The 19,303-nt window shown below is 42.3% G+C and overlaps 1 protein-coding gene across 8 annotated transcripts in view; it reads left to right on the top strand.

Annotated features, from left to right (window-relative positions):
• ARID1B (AT-rich interaction domain 1B) overlaps nucleotides 1–19,303 on the top strand; it is a 572,492-nt gene that overhangs the window by 538,428 nt on the left and 14,761 nt on the right. For all 8 annotated transcript variants that reach the window (XM_075339668.1, XM_075339666.1, XM_075339669.1 and 5 more), the window contains 3 exons: nucleotides 4,853–4,946; nucleotides 11,192–11,975; nucleotides 14,457–14,587. In XM_075339668.1, the coding sequence (XP_075195783.1) occupies nucleotides 4,853–4,946; nucleotides 11,192–11,975; nucleotides 14,457–14,587 (1,009 nt within the window). The remainder of the gene's footprint in view (nucleotides 1–4,852; nucleotides 4,947–11,191; nucleotides 11,976–14,456; nucleotides 14,588–19,303) is intronic.

Genomic DNA, 19,303 nt, shown 5'->3' with positions numbered 1-19,303 from the left:
AAATTTCTTGAGAAAATGGTTGTAACCTTTCTGCAGACATTTCCCAGCAAAACCTATGTAAAAAAAAAAATAGCTGTGCGCACACTGCGTTTTTTTTCTCAAGAGAAGTCTTTCTTCAGAATTTCTTGAGAAAAAGAATGTGCATATCACTTTTTTTCTGTAGGTACCTGCATTTTTTACCATAGATAATGGTAAAATAACCAGGGACCAACCTGCGGAAAAAACGCACGCGTTTTTGGTGCGTTTTTTGAACACAGGTGCATTATCTTTCACTCAAGAAATTTCTTGAGAAAAATCCTTTTTCTAGTTCGCACAGGGCCTAAGGTTTTCCAAACTACTCACCTCTTTTGTTGGAGAAATCGTAAACAAAAAGGTATTCTAATACACACCAAAGATTAGTCCATTAAAAAGTAGAGAAGCTTATCCAAAACGTGACCCAGTTAAATTTACATCTGACTTCACAACCTGTATTTCTTTCACTGGATTCTGAACATTTTCCCATAAAAGTAAGATACATTAAAATTCACATCATCCTAGTCACAAAAATAAATATAGCAGCTAACTGAAGACAAACACCAACAATAAATTTAGGCAGAGAAAAAATCAATACATTTGTGAACCCATCTCAGCAATCTGTAATAACGGTTTTGCTACCTATACTATTAGATGGCAACCATGGTTCAAAACATTTCCCCAACTTCATAACCAAATCCATCCAATGTTACTTAACCACTCAAAATAAACACAACGATCATACACAGATAATTCATTATGATACTAAAAAGGTGATTTAATGTGTTATTGCTTATTTAAAATGATAGTTATTTTGTATGATAAGAATGATAGAAAATATAAGAAATAAAATCTAAAAATGGCAAGATTAACAGTACTTTCGATTGATATCCTTGTCTTTTTCTCTCCCTCATTCCCTTCCTTTTCCTCCTTACAAATATTTATTAGAACTAGGTAAAAAGTGGCAAAAACCAAGTAACAAAATATCCGTAATAGTCAAACACACACAGCAAATGTCGTGCAGGGGTGGGCACACAGCATTGGGTTATCTATACAGTGCGGGATAGCCAGGTGTATATCAATATTAGCCTCTAGAAATGATATTAAGGTAGGGGTATACTAATTGTGAGACTGGGCTACAATTTCCTGGTCTCACTCCTTCCCAACCGCGGAAGTTAATACACCATAATGTTTTGAGCGCCCCCGCTCAGCGTTGACTTACCCTATTTTAACCCGGTTCTAGGCAATGTGCCAAATTTATACCCATCACCCAGAAAAGTGCAAATTGGTGCTGAAATCAGAATAAATCAATCATTCAGTATTTTTGAGATATTGATAGTAGTAATACTATTGGTCATATGTTGACTCCCAAATGGGATAAGCAACACAACCTATCAAAGTTGTCCTTATAAAGGACAACTAAGCTGTCTGAATGTAGCATATAGTAGGAGTTACTAGCAAACAAATCTCTCTCGCTCTCTCTCTAAATATATCTCTATATATCTATCTATATATCTATATGTATATGTGTATATATGTATATATATGGTCCAGTGACTAACAGAGTGATCTCAAACAGCATACACAGGCCCAAAAATAAGTACGTCCCAGTCAAGGGGCACACTTATCTTGCTGGAAAATAAATCCCAGAACCCTATGCTGTGTGCCCACCCCTGCACGACATTTGCTGTGTGTGTGTTTGACCGTTGTGGCTATTTGTGTTAATGTTTTTTGCCACTTTTTAACCAGTTCTAATAAATATGTTTTTAGAAGTTTTTCTTTGGCCTTTAAGTTTCCTCTTTTTGTTACTGTATTTTTCGGACTATAAGACGAACTCTCCCCCCCCCCCCTCCCCCCCAAATGTTGGGGGAAAGTGGGGGGGGTGCGTCTTATAGTCTGAATGTAGGGCATGGCTGCGGGGGAGCGGGTTATCTGCGGCACAAGCAGGCTGTAGCAGCGCCTGCCATGACCATGTGGGCCCGCTCATTTCATATGCACGCCCATCATCCCGCTCATCATCTCTCAGCGCTGAAGTTGGCGCTGGCAGGTAGGCAATGATGGGCGGGGGGGTGCACGCATACTAAACAGCCGGCCCGCATGATCACCCCTGGCAGGATGCAGCCATACACCAGGATGGGGTATATAGCAGGATGCGGCCATATATCAGAATGGAATATATAGCCGGATGGGGGTATATGAGCTAGATGGGGTATATAGCTGGATGAGGGCTATACCAGGATTAGGGACATATATGCAAGGCAGGAGGATCATATACAAGGCAGGAGGATCATTACCAGGATGGGGTACCTTAGTAGAGAATTTGGGGACATTACACCCATAACAGTTTCAGCAGTAGATCCTCACCCCATAACAGTGTGTCATGACCACATTTTTTGCTTAAAATTTTATTTTCCCATTTTCCTCCTCTAAAACCAGGGTGCGTCTTATGGTCCGGTGCGTCTTATAGTCTGAAAAATACGGTATATTTCTTATGGTTTTGATTCCTTTTCTCCTCCTTACCCGTTTTTCCTACCAGATACTCCCATTTGTTGTTCTATCTGAATAAGAAAATGTTGATATATTACTCCTTTAATTGTACTAAACCATAAAAAAACATATTTGAATTAAAAAAAAGTTCAGTTGCTCTGAAGAGAGCCCATAGTGTGATATGTATATGTATATATGTATGTATGTGTTGTATATGTATAATATATATATATATAATATATAATATATTATATATAATGTGTGTGTGTATATATATTCCTGCCAATTATAAGCTTTTTAAGTATATAATTTGTGCAAATTTACAAAACAAATTTTTTGGGTAAATTCTGCAAAACTGGTGCATTCAAATGTCAAAAGAGAATAGATACGCTCATCACTGTCCTCTATGTACACCTCAACTGCACTTCAGAAACCTTTTCAAGTTTTTACTCCCAATCCAATTATTTAACAAGCATACAATATCTAATAACTAATCTGTGAAGAGGTAAAGCCATTGTTACTTAACCTTGATGTCTGGATGGAACTCGGGAGTATGGGTTGTCAGAAGCATTGTCTTTGCCCTTTAATCATAATAAACTGTTAGATTTATTATCATCATACTAAACTGTTAAATTGTTAAAGTATATATGTAGGCTGTAGGATGTTTAACTTGGCACAAAATCACAATGCACCTCTTTTCAATGAACTGAAGTAAAATAGTGACTAAAGGAGATACCACTTTTATTACATCAACAATACATGAAAGGCTTTTTTTTTTCAATAGATGTATCCAGACCAGTTGAATAGGAAAGAAATGTTATATGGGTGTGAAATGTGAATATACTATAGTTCAAAAAAATGGAAACTAGAAAGAATCCATCTCTAATGCATAGACTTTCAACAACTTATTCATGGAGAGGAAAAGCTCAGAATTCTTGACTTTCATAGACTTAAAGGGAAATAGAGAATATTTTGAGTTTCTACCATTTGCATAAAAAAGTATAACAAAATGATCTTTAATGCTTAGTATCAAACTTGTGAATAATTACAATTATTGAATACAGGAGTTTTAGAAATATATTTTGTATAGAGCTGATCAGATCTTTTCAAATTTGTCAGGTTCAATAACTTTTTACCTAAATTTGACTTGCAGTGATTACCAAAACTCCAAAGCCTCCACTGGCCCTGAAAAAACATGTATGACATTTTGACGTTTCCAAGGAATGTATCAGACCTTTTTGAAGCTCTTTAATATGAACACAACCTTGGTAATGTCACGGACTTCAGCATAAAAACAGATGGTTATGGCCAGTAATAACCAATAGCCCATTTAATAGCACACCACACTGACAGATTTTCCTTTTTAATAAAAAAAAGTCCAAAAATTATCCCTTTTTATCCATTTTAGTAATTTGTAGTCAGGCCAAGGCAGACCATTCTGTGCAGAAGAATGACTGAAACTGACAATGTCCCAATAGGAGGTAACCTCATTCTTCTGCAACAGTTGGGTGATGTGCTCTATATTTACATAATAACCTTTGCTTCTTCCCTATTGAGATGCTTGCCAGAAGCAAAGGCGGCCAATTGTGACATGTAGTTAGTACTGATGACTGGACAGCTAGTGCCAGTGGTGGCGGTGGTGATTCTACAGCTCCTTAGACATGGTATTTTATTTTTTTACATTACCCCGCTCATTGGATTTCATATATGGTTGTCAAATTGGACTTGTAAAACAGGTGTGCAAAAACGGACATGAATAGATAAAGGTCTACATTTTTCACATGTTTTTTTCAGAAAAATGTTTTAACCCCACTTCTGGCATATGATGTTTTTAGTATGTCAGATGTAGGGTTCCCTATCTTTGATGCAGCAAGTATGTGATCGTGCTTAGCGGTGGTTGTGTAGGCTTATGCTTCGTATTGATCTCCTCCCTCCTTTGCCCCACCACTGTGATTGCTGGCCAAACCTTTCTGAAACCTAAGCAAATCTGCCATGCTCTACTCTTGTATAATGTTCACATATGCAGAGTTTCCTTGGTGGACTTTGGTTTTGAAGCAAATGGTACAGTATATGAGTTACAATCCGCATCCTCGGTCAATGTTTGGATAGGATTTTTTCATAACATCCACAAGTCTAGTACTGTAATCCACAGCATTTCCATCCTATGTGAATTTAGCCTGACCCTGCACATAAAGGAATATTTTTATCACATTAATTGATCTCTGTTTCAGTATGACATTCAATCCATTTTAGATGTAATTAAGAATGTAATTAAAGACTATCCTCAATTACTGAAAGTGTTTAATTTATTAATCAGTATTGTGTAACTTTTTTTTTTTGTTTTTTTTTATAGACACGAAGCATATGGTCAGCAGTATGGAGGCCAAGGACCCCCTTCAGGGCAACCATCATATGGAGCGCACCAAGCAGGAATGTATCCTCAACAAGTAAGGCTAATGTAATAGTTCATGAACAAATATTGTAATAGTTAACATTTTTTTTCTACTTTTTGTACATCCATTTGTCCTGATATGTGTTTAAATATGTCAAAAATCCTATTTAAATAGTAGCTCATGTGAAATGTTTGCACTTTCTTATGGACAAAGTCTTCCATACAACTTAGTCTGGGGTATATATAACATTAGGGCAGAAAAGTGAAGAAATCTCAAAAAAGTAAGACGGCTCAGTGGATAGCAATGTAGTCTTGTAGCGTTGGGGTCCTGGGTTCAAATCCCACCAAAGACCAGACCTGCAAGGAGTTTGTATGTTCTCCCCATGTTTACGTGCGTTATCTACCACAGACATACAGATACGGAGTTTAGATTGTAGGCCCCAATGGGGACAGTGTTGCTTATGTATGTAAAGCGCTGTGGAATAGGTTATCGCTATATAAAATTAAAAATTATTACTATTATATCAAAAGGCTTTAAAGCCTTTTGTTTGTCTTACCTTTTTGAGTGCTGGATTTCTTCACTTTTCTGCCTACGGGGTTGGAGCCTATCCAAGCACTTTATCTTCTGGAGTACCATATTACCTCTATACATAACATAGGTTACATAGGTGGCGCGAATCTGGCTATGGGAAAATGAAGGGTTACTGGAGGTAATCAACCACCTATTTAGTAACCTATTGTATAAACAGACTTTTTAGGCCATTTAAATGCCTTCTTCGGGGCAGATGCCTGGCTTGCCAGTGTATATATACAGGTGATGCAAACTGAAAAAGCAGTCTTTTTTTTTTTTTTATTTATTTATTTATACAAAGGGTTGTGCAAAAACTATCCCCGTTTTGGGAGTATGATTTTTTTTCTTGTTTCTAAATGAAACAGTAGTTTTTCACAAGAGCTCAAAAATTATCCCTTTAGAGAGAAAAAACAGGTGTACTGTTTTTCAAAATGTGTAAGTTATAGCTTAACTTGAAGTGTAAAAAAAGAAAATATATAGCTCTTTTGTTGGGATAAGAAAAACATTTTCTGCTCTCAATGTGATTCAATAATTTCAAAGGCTTTTTACTAACCCCTTCACCCCCTGGCGATTTTCCAGGGTTTTTTTTGTTGTTTTTCCCTCCCTTTCTTCCAAGAACCACAACTTTTTTTTATTTTTCCATCAATGTAACCAAATGAGGGCTTGTTTTTTAGTTGTTTTTTTGTGTGAGAGAAGTTGTACTTTTGAACACCATTTATTCTGCCCCATATAGTACTGGAAAATGGAAAAAAATTCCAGTTGCAGTGAAATTGCAATAAAAAGTACAATTGCATGATTTGTTGTTTTGGTTGTTTATTTACCTTTATCACTATTTTAAAACTGACCTGGCAGTATGATTCCCCAAGTCAGTATGAGTTCAAAGATACCAAACATACAGAGATTTATTTTAATCTAAGTGGTGAAAAAAATTTCAGAAGTTTGTAATTTAAAAAATAAATAAAGTGGTGCTTTTGTCGCCATTTTCCGAGACCCGTAGTGTTCTAATGTTTCGGGATCTGGGGCTCAGTGACTGATTATTTTTGCGGCTTGAGTTGGCATTTTTAAAGGGAACCTGTCACCGGATGTTTATAATACTTACCTAACGGTCGGTACGGAGCTGATGAGTCGGATGGGCGTCTCCGTTCTTCGGGTCGTGCACCTCTTTTGCCCATCTTTGTCCTCTTTTTGAAGCTAGTGTGGATGACGCGTTCTACATCGTCTACACTACCTGACAGTGAGGTCCTTCGCAGGTGCACTTTGATCTGCCTTGCTCAGATCAAAGTGCACCGGCGCAGGACCTCACATTGGCTAGTGTAGATGACGTAGAACGCGTCATCCACACTAGCTTTAGAAGGAGGACAAAGATGGCCGAAAGAGGAGGTGTCTGAGCCGGAGAACGGAGACGCCCATCTGACCCATCAGCTCCATGCCGACCGTTGGGTAAGTATTATAAACATCCTGTGACAGGTTCCCTTTATACAATTTTGTGTGTATGCGATGTTTTTATCACCTGTAATTGCATTTTAATGCAATATTACAGCGACCAAAAAACCCCATAATTTTGGCATTTGAAATTTTTTTCTCAATACGCTGTGTACCAATCACATTAATTGGATTTATAATTTGATAACTCGGGCATTTCCGAATGCAGCAATATCAAATGTGATAAAAAAAAAAAAACAATTTGATTTTACTAGTCCCTCTAGGGTACTCAGGGTGTCAGATTGCAAAATGGTACATAAAATATCTTTTCTATCATGTCAAATATAGTCTACCTGTAGCTGCTGCTGCAGCCTAGGCTACTTTTTGTAGCCCTAATGCTGGAACAGGTCGGGGAGTGCTAGGTCTGCAGGGATTAATCATGTAGCAGTCAGCCTTTCAGTTGGCAAATGTTTTGCAGAGTAGATAACATCGCTAAGGCCGGTGTCACACTTTCGAGTGCCTCGCGCTGCATCACCCGGCATAGACTCACACTCTCCTCACAGGAGCATGTTGGTTGCATAGAGGTGCATGCAGCTGACCCGCTCCTGTGAGCAGAATGTGAGTCCTTTCTGGGTGATGCAACGCTGATGGGATGGAGAATAAGGCATACTCTTGAGTACAAGCAATAGTACTGGATGATGAGGACTGTGATATTGACAGATCACGTATTACTTGAGGATGCAGCTCAAATTACCAAAAGATGAGTGTAATGAAGAGTACAGCTTGAGACTTTCTTTGATGGCTGTCCGGCTTGCATTTTCCAATTGAAGAAAAAATTGATGCATCACATACTGATGGGGAGAGCTTTACTTCCTAGTTCATACAACCTAGGAAATTCATGGCTTATTTTCCTCTTGCTGAGCCTGCAGTCGAGATGCCCACACATATGATTCACCACCACCGCGACCAGGCAGAACATGCGGCATCATTTGCTCCAGAACTGATTGCAGAACAAGCAGATTTTGTCCAAGAGATTTTTCCTTGTACATCTCCTGTGGTGTTTATCACCAAAGCCAACCTCTTTTTCTGACCACCTCATCCCAGGTTTTTGTCCACCACAGAATCGTCATAGCCATCCTTGATTTGGTTGACTTCTGTGTTGGAAATAGCCTGAGCTCCATGTCCCCACGCCTGTTTAACACTTTGAGATCTTTCCTGACCTTGTCCCCACCGTGGTTCTCCGAGCCAGCAACACAGCTTGGCAATAGCATTGGGTCCTTCATTTCACAAATGCTGACTCTTCATCTCTTCCAATAAAACAATTGGAAGAAGTTGTTCTGGTGTAGTATATTCTTTAACTTCTATGCTATGGATTATAAGACAAATGGTTGGACAGAACCTGAACTGGTTAGAAGAATTGCCGGCATTTCCTAATCTTATAGTCTGAACTCGTGCAAACTGAACATAGTATACATTATCAAAAATAGCAGTATGACCCAGTTAAGAGTTACACCTTGGTGTGGTAACTGGGCTCAAGTAAATTTGGCCAATTTTATTTGCAAAATAACTCATTTTTTCCTTTTTTCCCCAAATTTTTTTTTCATGTTTTCTTTGCAGTAATGCATAGTCACATTCAAATGTTCACCATATACATCTTTGTTTGTTTCCCCTTCCCTTTACTTAAGTCCAACTGCTATTTTTGAGAACCTTAAAGGGTGTCAGTGTTGGAATGTAATTTCCACTATGTACAACATTTTGTTAAGGCGATGAACAGAGCAGAATACTGACTCAAACTGATGGTGTTACTGTCAGAGGCAGCACCATCCTGCTGTGACGTAGATGAGTGATGCTATATATGATGCTATATATTTTCTTTTTATGCCCTATGCTTCCTCCCCAATGATCAGCTTGTCAGAGGCAAAAAAGGAAAAGTATAACCTACCTTTTTTATGAACACTGCTATTGTGGAAGAGAAAACAGGGTATGCAAATTGAATGGGATCACCTAAAAAGTCAAAAATAAATACATTTAAAAGTTTCAGAACAATGGCCATATCTTGATCATAATAAGTTACAATAAGACCTGATTACCCCAATCTGTTTATCTTGGAAAATTTGAGATTATCTATTGCGATCACTAAATGAAAACATATTACTTAAGTTATATGACTATTAAGTGATGGAAAAGTCTGTGCTAAGAATAAAGTGCTATCTAGAGCTGAACGTTTAGTTCAAACTCGGACAAAAAATTGCCTTTCATAGACACTGCATAGGAAGAAAACTACCGTAATTCTACTATTATAGTCTGTGCTAGTGGTACTGCTAATAGCACTCATATTTTTTTTGCCACGGTATTGTTTTATTTGCTCTTGCTGCTCTATCTTTTGCCATTGATGCTTTTTGGGTTAACATACATTTTGAACAGAAGTAGAATGCTTACGTTGTTTAGAAAATAATGTTACCAAACTTTGCCAACCCTGGAAAATATGGACTCAAACAGAAAAGTTAGCTAGCCTTCATGTTATAGCCAAAAAAAGGTAGTGCAATAACAGCCTGCCCATAATATACTGTGTGTGTGTGTGTGTGTGTGTTTATACATATATACAGTATACACACAGAATCTGTGTGTGTTCTCAACTTTTTTTAGACACAAATTTCACAGTTTAAACAGCTATGCCAAAACAGACATGCATAATTAAATACCTTGGTTTAGTGTAATAATTTGGAGATTTTTACGTCTAGCAGAATAACCCCCCTGCTTAAAAAGGATGATGTAACAACTAATGTGAGCGAGTAGGAACACTGCATAAAAATGCTGTAACAATCCACAGTATAGTTGTGGCGTGTACAGTTGCCAAATTGGAAAATTAGAACAGGTATGCAAAATGTAGTTTGTACATTTTTTTTTTTTTTTTTTTTAATCATTACCCCCAAGACAAAAAAAAGCATAATCAGGAATGTGCACATGTTAAGTATTTGATACAGAATTTTCTGCACCGTTTCTGCATCTCTTGGCAGGAAAAGTGCAGCGTCCGTTTCTTATGCAATTTTAACATGCATTTTGGTGCAAATTTTTTCCTACTCATTAGTATGGGTAAAATCTGCAGCAAAAACACTGAACAAATTGACATCCTGCAGATTTAAATCTGCACCAATTCTGCAAGGAGGAAATACTGAACGTGTGTATGAGACTTAAGAATTCTCATTCGTTTTCTTGACATCAGGAAACCTTTCAGGCTTTGTGACAAAAAGCATTGTGCACACAACCTAAGAGGATATTTAATCAGATTGAGACTTGCCGAATAATTGTGTGACCCGTCTGGCATAGGTGCTACCATGATTTTCCAAAAATAAGACTTATACTTTTTTTGCCCTCCAAAAAAAAGCACTAGGGCTTATTTTTGGAGGAGGTCTTATTTTTGGAGAAACATGGTTGGGGGGTAAGTTTACCCCCCAAAAAGCAGACCCTCCTTCCCCCCCCCCCCACACTTCCCTGGAGGCTCCTACTTATCAGACCTGGAAGTCTGCGTGTCTCCCAGGTCCTCCCTGTGATCTCCGGTGGGTGCACGCCATCCTCCCCTGCGGCTGGCTGGCTGGCTGGCTGACTGACACACACACACACACACTCATTACATCCAGCGTTACAGAATACTTCCGGCCGCAGAAAATGATGGGAGGAAGTCACGTGTCCGCCGCAGGATCTGTAAGCTAGCATTGCGGGCAGGTCCTTGCGCTCCACTGAACTGCCTCTCAGGATTCTGCCAGCCAGAAGATATCTGTGTTGCTGAATATGTGTGTGATCTGATGTGTGTGTGAGAGAGATCGGATGTGTGTGTGTGTGTGTGAGATCACTGCAGGTCCTCTGCTCGGCGTCTGGTGAGTGTGATTGCGGAGTATTCTGTCTTCTCTCATTTGATGTCTGCTTTCTATAATGAAGTGTCCTGCTGTATTCTTTATCTTTAGCTGCATGAACTCTTTATTATTGAACCGCGACTAGGGCTTATTTTCAAGGGAGGGCTTATATTTAAGCCTTGCTCCGAAAATCCCTGTTAGTGCTTATTTTGGGGGGAGAGCTTATTTTGGAAAAGCACGGTATTGAAGTTCCTACAGAGTCATATACAGATGACAGATGTTGTGCACCTGAGAATCCTTATTCACTTTCTAAATGGTTGACACAGTAGGATTTATAATGTGTTTAATTGGAAGTTTTCAAATTGTGTTCTCTCAATCCTTCATACGACTCATGCAAACTAGTATTATTCAGTGTTTTATGGTATTCGTTTCATGAATGTCTTTTTGTAATTGCAGAACTACAAACGCCATATGGATGGCATGTATGGTCCATCATCAAAGCGGCATGAAGGAGATCTATATAATATGCAATACAGCAGTCAACAGCAGGATGTGTATAATCAGTATAGCAACACTTACTCTGGCCCTGACAGAAGACCCATGCAAGGCCAGTATCCTTATCCCTATAACAGAGAGCGAATGCAAGGCCCAGGACAAATGCAACAACATGGCATGTCACCACAGATAATGGGAGGTCCCATGCAGTCATCTGCGAATGATGGTCCACAGCAGAATATTTGGCCAGCTCGTAATGATATTCCTTACCCATACCCAGGAAGACAAGGCCCTGGTGGCACTCAACAGCCAGGCACTTATCCAGCAATGAACCGTAATGATGACATAATTGGTTCTGAACAAAGAGTGAATCCTGAAAGTCAATGGCCATCTCATGGAAATCAGCGTCAATCATCTTATATTTCTCCATCTGGATCAATGCAGCCAATCACTAGAGCGCCACCATCTTCTTACCAAACTCCACCATCTATTCCTAACCACATTTCAAGAGCCCCAAGTCCTGCTTCATTTCAACGGTCACTAGAAAATCGTATGTCACCAAGCAAGTCTCCTTTTATGCCATCTATTAAAATGCAGAAAGTCATGACCACAGTCCCTCCATCACAAAGCTCTGGGCTTTCTTCTCAGCATTCTATGAGACGTGAAATAACCTTCCCTCCAGGTTCAGTAGAAGCAACTCAGCCAATCTTAAAGACAAGGAGAAAGATTACCTCAAAAGACATAAGTATGTTATATTAATGATTAATATTAATATGATTGATAAATATAGTTCTTAAATACGGATCAAAATCTATATAGTATCTTTGTAAACTGATCAAAATCTAAAGGTTCATTAAATTATATAGTAATGAAAGAGATGGAATGCAAACTCAGACTTGTGAATTTTATGCACATAACCAGGTTTCTTAAAGGGAACTGACCAGCAGGATTTTCATATATAAAGTAAAGCCAGTGCTATACTGGTACTAGGATGCTGAATGTAAGCATACCTTTACTTCAGAGATTGAATGTTTTATTCAGAAATATATGCAAGTAAAGTTCCAGCAATTCACAGCTATTTGATTGACAGGTGCAACAGGAAGGAAATATGTGGGTCGGATCTTGTAATCTATTCCCAACCCTGTCTGCCTGGCCTTCCTTCCCCTGTCGCCGTCATAGATGTTAATTCTAGCACAGGCAAACTGACAGGGGCAGGAATAGATAATATATTATAGTTTCACAGAAGGAAAAAAGTTGCATTTCCACTGAAAGATTATCATGAAACAAGCATTCTTAAATGGAATCTGTCAGTTGGCTCAAACCTCCTAAGCCGTCTATTTAAACATACAGATCTTAGGAAGTTGGATAAAATCAAACCATAACATCTGCGATATGATGTCATTCCAGAGAAATCCATGTTTTGCCTAATATGTAAGTTAGCTATTAAGATCTATAAGCCAGACACAGATCTCCCAGAGAGTCTGCCTCCAGGGTTTATTTTAAATAAAAGGGGGTGTTACCAGTATGAGACATGTAATGACTGACGGGCTGCTTTCCTGATATACATGCCTACATATCACATTGGTAATGTTAACTTTCATTTCCCTGCTAATTAGCTGATGAATGAGCAAAGCATTCATTCATCATGTAAAATTATTTTAGTACAGCACAAAAGATCATGGTTTTCAGCAGCACATTATTCTGTTTACAAAGGACCTATGCTGAGGACAATAGCAGCTGATGTGCACTGAATGATTTATTACAATTATAGATTGTTCAATTGTTTATTACAGTCTTTCTGTGGAATTCGGCATTTAAGCAATGGCCGATTGGCAATCTTTAAACAAATTTCGTTTAGATACTGGGGCCTTTAACAGGCCTGGCTGATATGGTAGGTGATTGGTTCCCGTTGCGGGTGGATAATGGTAAACAGTTCCTGAGCCCTTATAATCATTTCCTTAGCTACCTTTTATGAAAATGTACATTATAGGTTATTAAGGTGTTAAATTGGACCTCTGGATTCCCTGAAACAACATCCTTGAGTTGTACATTTTGCCATTCCTCTGTCAGGGGCTCTGTCACGACAGAATAACTGGTCAAACCAAGTACAGACACTCAGGTCATCATGGCAGGGCTGATCATTTTTATATACCTTCCCACCTTTTTGTTGTTCCTCTATCTCCACCCTCTTCTCTTCAGTTGACGTCTCTAGCTTCTTAAAGGCAGAGATAGATGGAAAACAAGAAGGAGGTAAGGTATATTTAAATTAGCCCCACCATGATGAATGAGTGCCTGTACTTGGCTTGAGCAGTCATCCTATGCTGACTTGAGTCGCTTTAACAATTAGGTTCACTCCCATTGTCAAGAGGCTTGTCCCTACTCAATCTGACAGTCAGCTTTGATTGAACAGTGTCAGTTTGTAAGGTCATACTTCCAACTATCAACACCCAGTTGCCAATTTATTCAAACAGTTTTAATAAAATATGTTCTAGAATGGTTAGAAAACAGACTACTAAAACGCGTCACCAAAGGTGCTAGATCCTCTTAAAAATTCTTAAAATTAAATTGTAGAACATACTGAAATGACAAAATATTCTCACTTGGAAGTAATTTAAAAGGGTGGTTCACCCATATTTTTTATTTTTTAGATCGATATTATATTGAGAAACAATGTTTCTCTCAAATACCTTATGTTGGCAATAGTGCCTGTGAGAGGTGCTATTGCAGACTGCTGTTCTCTGCTCCGGTGACGTCACGTCAAGTTCCGTACACATCACATCCCTGCAGCCGGCTGCAGTCTTCCTGACCCACTGGGCTATGGGCGGTGTTTCACCGCTTGTCACAGCTTTGCGCATCTCTTGCTTGCAGCGTTCTGCTGTGAGGGAGCTGATGAGCTGTGACGAGCGGTGAAACACCGCCCACAGCCCATCACTCACGGACACTGCGGCAGGCCGCGGTGTCAGGAACTTGATGTGACGTCACCGGATCCCCGAGGTCACGGAGGCCGGGTGTCATGGAGCAGGGAACAGCAGTCTGCAATAGTGCCTCTCACAGGCACTATTGCCAACATAAGGTATTTGAGAGAAACGTTGTTTCTCAATATAATATCGATCTAGACAATAAAAAATATGGGTGAACCACCCCTTTAAGTCAGCTTATTTTATGGTTTACACTTTCCCACAAACTGAAAAAAACTAATTTTTTTTGTTTTGTTTTCTTCAACTAGTAACACCTGAGGCTTGGAGAGTAATGATGTCTTTAAAATCTGGTCTCTTGGCTGAAAGTACCTGGGCGTTAGACACCATCAGCATCCTGCTCTATGATGATAGCACAGTAACGACATTCAACCTTTCTCAGGTGGGTATATATGTGTGTGTGCATATATGTATATTATAATGTGTACAGACGTTGCTGATCTAGATTTATATATATATATATATATATATATATATATATATATATATATATAATATATTGTAGCGGGGTGAGGGTCCCCCAGGACGACAGAGGCAGTGACCCCAAAAGTCCAACCAACATAAGTTTATTTACCGCTGCTGCACAGGATATATGTCCTCCAGGATACAGCCAGGCTATATACAGTCCATAGGTTACCACGTCACACAGGTACCCTCTGCCGTAGAAGACGGTCTTACTGTACCCCGTACTGCTTTTCAGGGGGCCCACAGACCTGTGTTATCACACCACACGGGTCTGAACTCCTCTCAGCTTCTTGCTCTGCAGCTTACAAAGCAACTCTGCCCCACCCAGGCCTTTGCAAGGAGCTTTTAAATGAGAACTGTGGCCATGAGCCACCTGCACAACCCGGACTGGAGATAGCGGACTGACCACTATGTAGGGCTCTAATATGTTTCTGTACGCATTCTGGGAGATACATACCGTCCGTCACATATCAATGGCCCCACTATCTCACATACCCCCCCTCCGTTCAAACCCGAGGGGATGAACGGACGCTCCCAAACAGGCCGCCCGAGACAGGCCATCGGCATTGCCCTGGGACGAACCAGCCCAATGTTCCACCGTAAAACTGAAATTCTGAAGGGACAGGAACCAGCGGGTGACCCGGGCATTCCGTTCCTTCGCATTTCTCATCCAGACGAGGGGCGCGTGGTCCGTCACCAACCGAAACTGTCGCCCGAGCAAATAATAGCGCAGGAACTCCAAGGCCCATTTAATAGCCAAGCACTCCTTCTCCACTACGCTATAATTTTTCTCCGCCGGGGTAAGTTTCCGGCTCAAGTAGGTAACTGGATGCTCAGTTCCGTTCACCTCTTGCGAGAGTACGGCACCCAGACCCACCTCGGAGGCATCCGTTTGCACAAGGAAGGTGTTACCGAAATCGGGGCTAATGAGGACCGGTTGTCCACACAAGGCAGTCTTCATGGACTGAAACGCTTCCTCAGCCTGAGGGGTCCAGCGTACCATGGCCGCCTTTTTACCCTTCAACAGATCGGTCAAAGCCGCCGTTCTTCCAGCAAAGTCCGGTATAAACCGCCGGTAATACCCGACAATGCCGAGGAACGCTCTCACCTGTTTAGTGGACACTGGTCTGGGCCACTTTTGGATGGCCTCTATTTTATTTATTTGAGGTTTGATCACCCCGCGGCCAATCACGTACCCCAAATAGCGGGCTTCCTCCTGACCGATTTGCACATTTTTTTTGGGTTGGCGGTCAATCCTGCCGCCCGCAGGGAGTTAACGACGGCCTGAACCTGGGACAAGTGGGTCTGCCAATTGGTACTGAATATGATGTCATCTAAATAGGCGGAAGCGTACCTCTGATGGGGTTCCAACACTATGTCCATCAGTCTTTGGAACGTAGCCGGGGCTCCATGTAACCCAAAAGGCAAGACAACATAGTGGTAGAGCCCATCTGGTGTGATAAAGGCTGTTTTTTCCTTGGCTGACTTTGTCAGTGGCACCTGCCAATAGCCTTTGGTAAGGTCCAGCGTCGTGAAATATTGAGCTTTTCCCAACCGTTCAATAAGTTCGTCCACCCGGGGCATAGGGTACAGGTCAAACTTGGAAACCTCATTCAATCGCCTAAAATCATTGCAGAAACGTAGCGACCCATCGGGTTTTGGAATTAGCACAATGGGACTAGCCCAGTCACTCTTTGATTCCTTGATTACCCCTAGGGTAAGCATCTGTTTCACCTCTGCTGCAATGGCTTGTCTCCGGGCCTCGGGCACCCGGTATGGTTTCATACGCACCTTTACCCGAGGCTCGGTGACAATATCATGTTGGATAACCGAAGTACGGCCAGGTAACTCGGAAAACGCATCCGAGTTCTGCAGTACTAACTTCCGAACTTCACGACGCTGCGGTTTAGTGAGCGTGTCGCCTAGGTGTACCCCCCCTTCGGTTCCCAGGATGGGCGGCACTACCGGATCCCCACAGGGCCCCACCGGTGTTATTCCCGTAACCATACAGTCCCGGTCTTTCCAGGCTTTAAGCAAGTTAACATGATACAATTGTTCCGGCTTCCTCTTTCCCGGCTGGTGTACTCGGTAGTTCACCTCCCCCACCTTTTCCCGTACCTCATATGGCCCCTGCCATTTGGCCAACAATTTACTCTCGGCCGTGGGCACCAAAACCAAGACCCGATCCCCTACATTAAAGGATCTGATGGTGGCCCGTGTGTTATAAGTGCGCCTTTGTGCCCCTTGTGCCCTTGTTAAATGTTCTTTTACGATAGGCAAAACCACTGTGATGCGGTCTTGCATTTGAGCCACATGTTCAATCACACTTTTATATGGGGTGGACTCCTGTTCCCATGTCTCCTTGGCTACGTCCAGCAAGCCCCTAGGGTGTCTGCGATAAAGCAACTCGAATGGTGAAAACCCCGTGGACGCCTGCGGTACTTCTCGGAATGCAAACATAAGATAGGGCAACAGCATGTCCCAATCCCTCCCGTCCTTGGCAACCACCTTTTTAAGCATGGACTTAAGGGTTTTGTTACACCGCTCGACCAGCCCATCGGTTTGCGGATGATACACCGATGTGCGCAGGTGCTTTATTTTCAACAATTTACATAATTCCTTTGTCACCTTGGACATAAACGGGGTCCCCTGGTCAGTAAGGATCTCATTTGGTAGCCCAAGACGACAAAACATGGAAAACAACTCCCGGGCAATAAGCTTACCAGAGGTATGGCGCAGCGGAATGGCCTGTGGATAGCGGGTGGCGTAATCTACAACCACCGAAATGTGTTGGTGACCGCGCGCGGATTTTACCAGGGGTCCTACCAGATCCATTGCAATTCGTTCAAAAGGTTCCTCTATAATAGGGAGAGGCACCAATGGACTCCGGAAACTTGCAATGGGCGAGGTCAGCTGGCAGTCCGGGCAAGATTCACAGAATTTCCATACTTAAGCGTACACTCCCGGCCAAAAGAACCTCTGTAAAATGCGCTCTTGTGTCTTGGTAACCCCTAAGTGCCCCCCCAGGGGGTGTGAGTGAGCCATGTTAAGCACTGCCCGACGGTGGGATTGGGGCACTACCAGTTGTTCTACTATCTCTTCCCTGATTTTGTCTATTTGGTAGAGTAAATCATTATAAACCGCCATACGGGGAAAGACAACTTCTGCCCCTAGTTGTTGGGCCACCCCATTCACCTCTTTTATGTTACCCCACGCCTGGGAGAGGGTAGGATCCCTCAGCTGTGCCGTCCCGAAGACCTCCCGGGACGTGTCCAGCTCCGGGATCGCTACAGTCTCTTCGCTGTCTCCCGCCAATACTTCTAGGGGACCCCGATCAGGTTCTCCCCCTGTCCCAAGGTCGGTGATTCCTACAGCAGGTATTCCCGCCTCTGGATCATCGGGCTCTGCACCCGAACCCATTCTTGCTTGGGAAGACATGCCATTTCCCTCCCACAAGCACAAGAACAACGGAAAATCCCTTCCCAGCACTACCCCCGTATGGTAGAGTTTTCACCACTCCTACCACATGCGTCAGGTCTCCGCACGGAGTGGAGAGGCATACCTCTGCTGTTGGATATTTGCGGAGCTCACCATGTATACATACAATCCCAACCTCCCTCTTCGTGGACTCCAACCCCGATACCAGCGACCCATGTACAAGGGTCACTATACTGCCCGAGTTCAACAGGGCCTCTGCCCGATGTCCATTTATATACACATGACAGAGATGAGGTTCAAGAAGAGGGCGTGCCGTATACACCGTATTAGCATACATAGACATTCGGCGTGTGTACCCACAATCCATGGCCTCCGTAATCAAAGGGCAATAAGCGGCGATATGGCCGGGCCCTTGACATCTCCAGCACTTCATAGCGGTGGCCCCACCAGTTTTTGTTACCATTCTTGGGGGGACTAGTCTTTTGCCACTCTCAGTGCGGGTTACCCCCTCAGTATGGGTTTGGTTTTTGTTGTTCACCTGCGCCGTACGTGTCTCTCGGCCAGTGTCCTGTGGCCGCCGGGCCTGACGCCCTGGGGCAGAGTCTCGTATAAAGTCCTGGGTGGCGGTATATCGCTCAACTAGACTCACCACCTGATCCAGGTTACCCGGGTCCCCTTGCCCCACTCAGCGTTGTATAGCGACTGGCAGAGTCCGCACCAACCGGTTGACCACCACCCTTTCCACCATCTGGGCTGGAGACAACATCTCCGGCTGTAACCACTTTTTCACCAATTGAAGTAGGTCATATGCCTGAGACCTGGCAGGACAGGTCTCCACAAGGGTCCAGGAAAATACCCGCTGAGCCCTCATGTAGGTATTGACCCCCAGACGGGCAAGGATCTCACCTTTCAGTTTCTCGTAGTCCAGGGCATCCTCCCGGCTGAGGTCAAAGCAGGCTTTCTGGGCGTCCCCTATCAGGAACGGAGTCACCACTTCCGCCCACTGGTCTGGCGGAAGTTTTTCCCGCTCCGCTGTGCGCTCGAAAACCGTAAGGAAGACCTCCACGTCATCCTCCGGGCTTAGCTTACGCAGGGCAGAGCGAACCCTGTCCCGGGGTACCCGTCGGTCAGAGGCAGTTGCTGGCGGTGTCTCACGCAGGGCCGCAATCTGCTGCCGTAGCAATGTATTCGTCTC

Source organism: Anomaloglossus baeobatrachus, chromosome 3 (genome assembly GCF_048569485.1).
Source record: "Anomaloglossus baeobatrachus isolate aAnoBae1 chromosome 3, aAnoBae1.hap1, whole genome shotgun sequence".
Classification (NCBI taxonomy): Eukaryota; Metazoa; Chordata; class Amphibia; order Anura; family Aromobatidae; genus Anomaloglossus; species Anomaloglossus baeobatrachus.
Note: the sequence above shows the minus strand (reverse complement) of the source record. Positions and strands in the feature narration are given on the sequence as shown.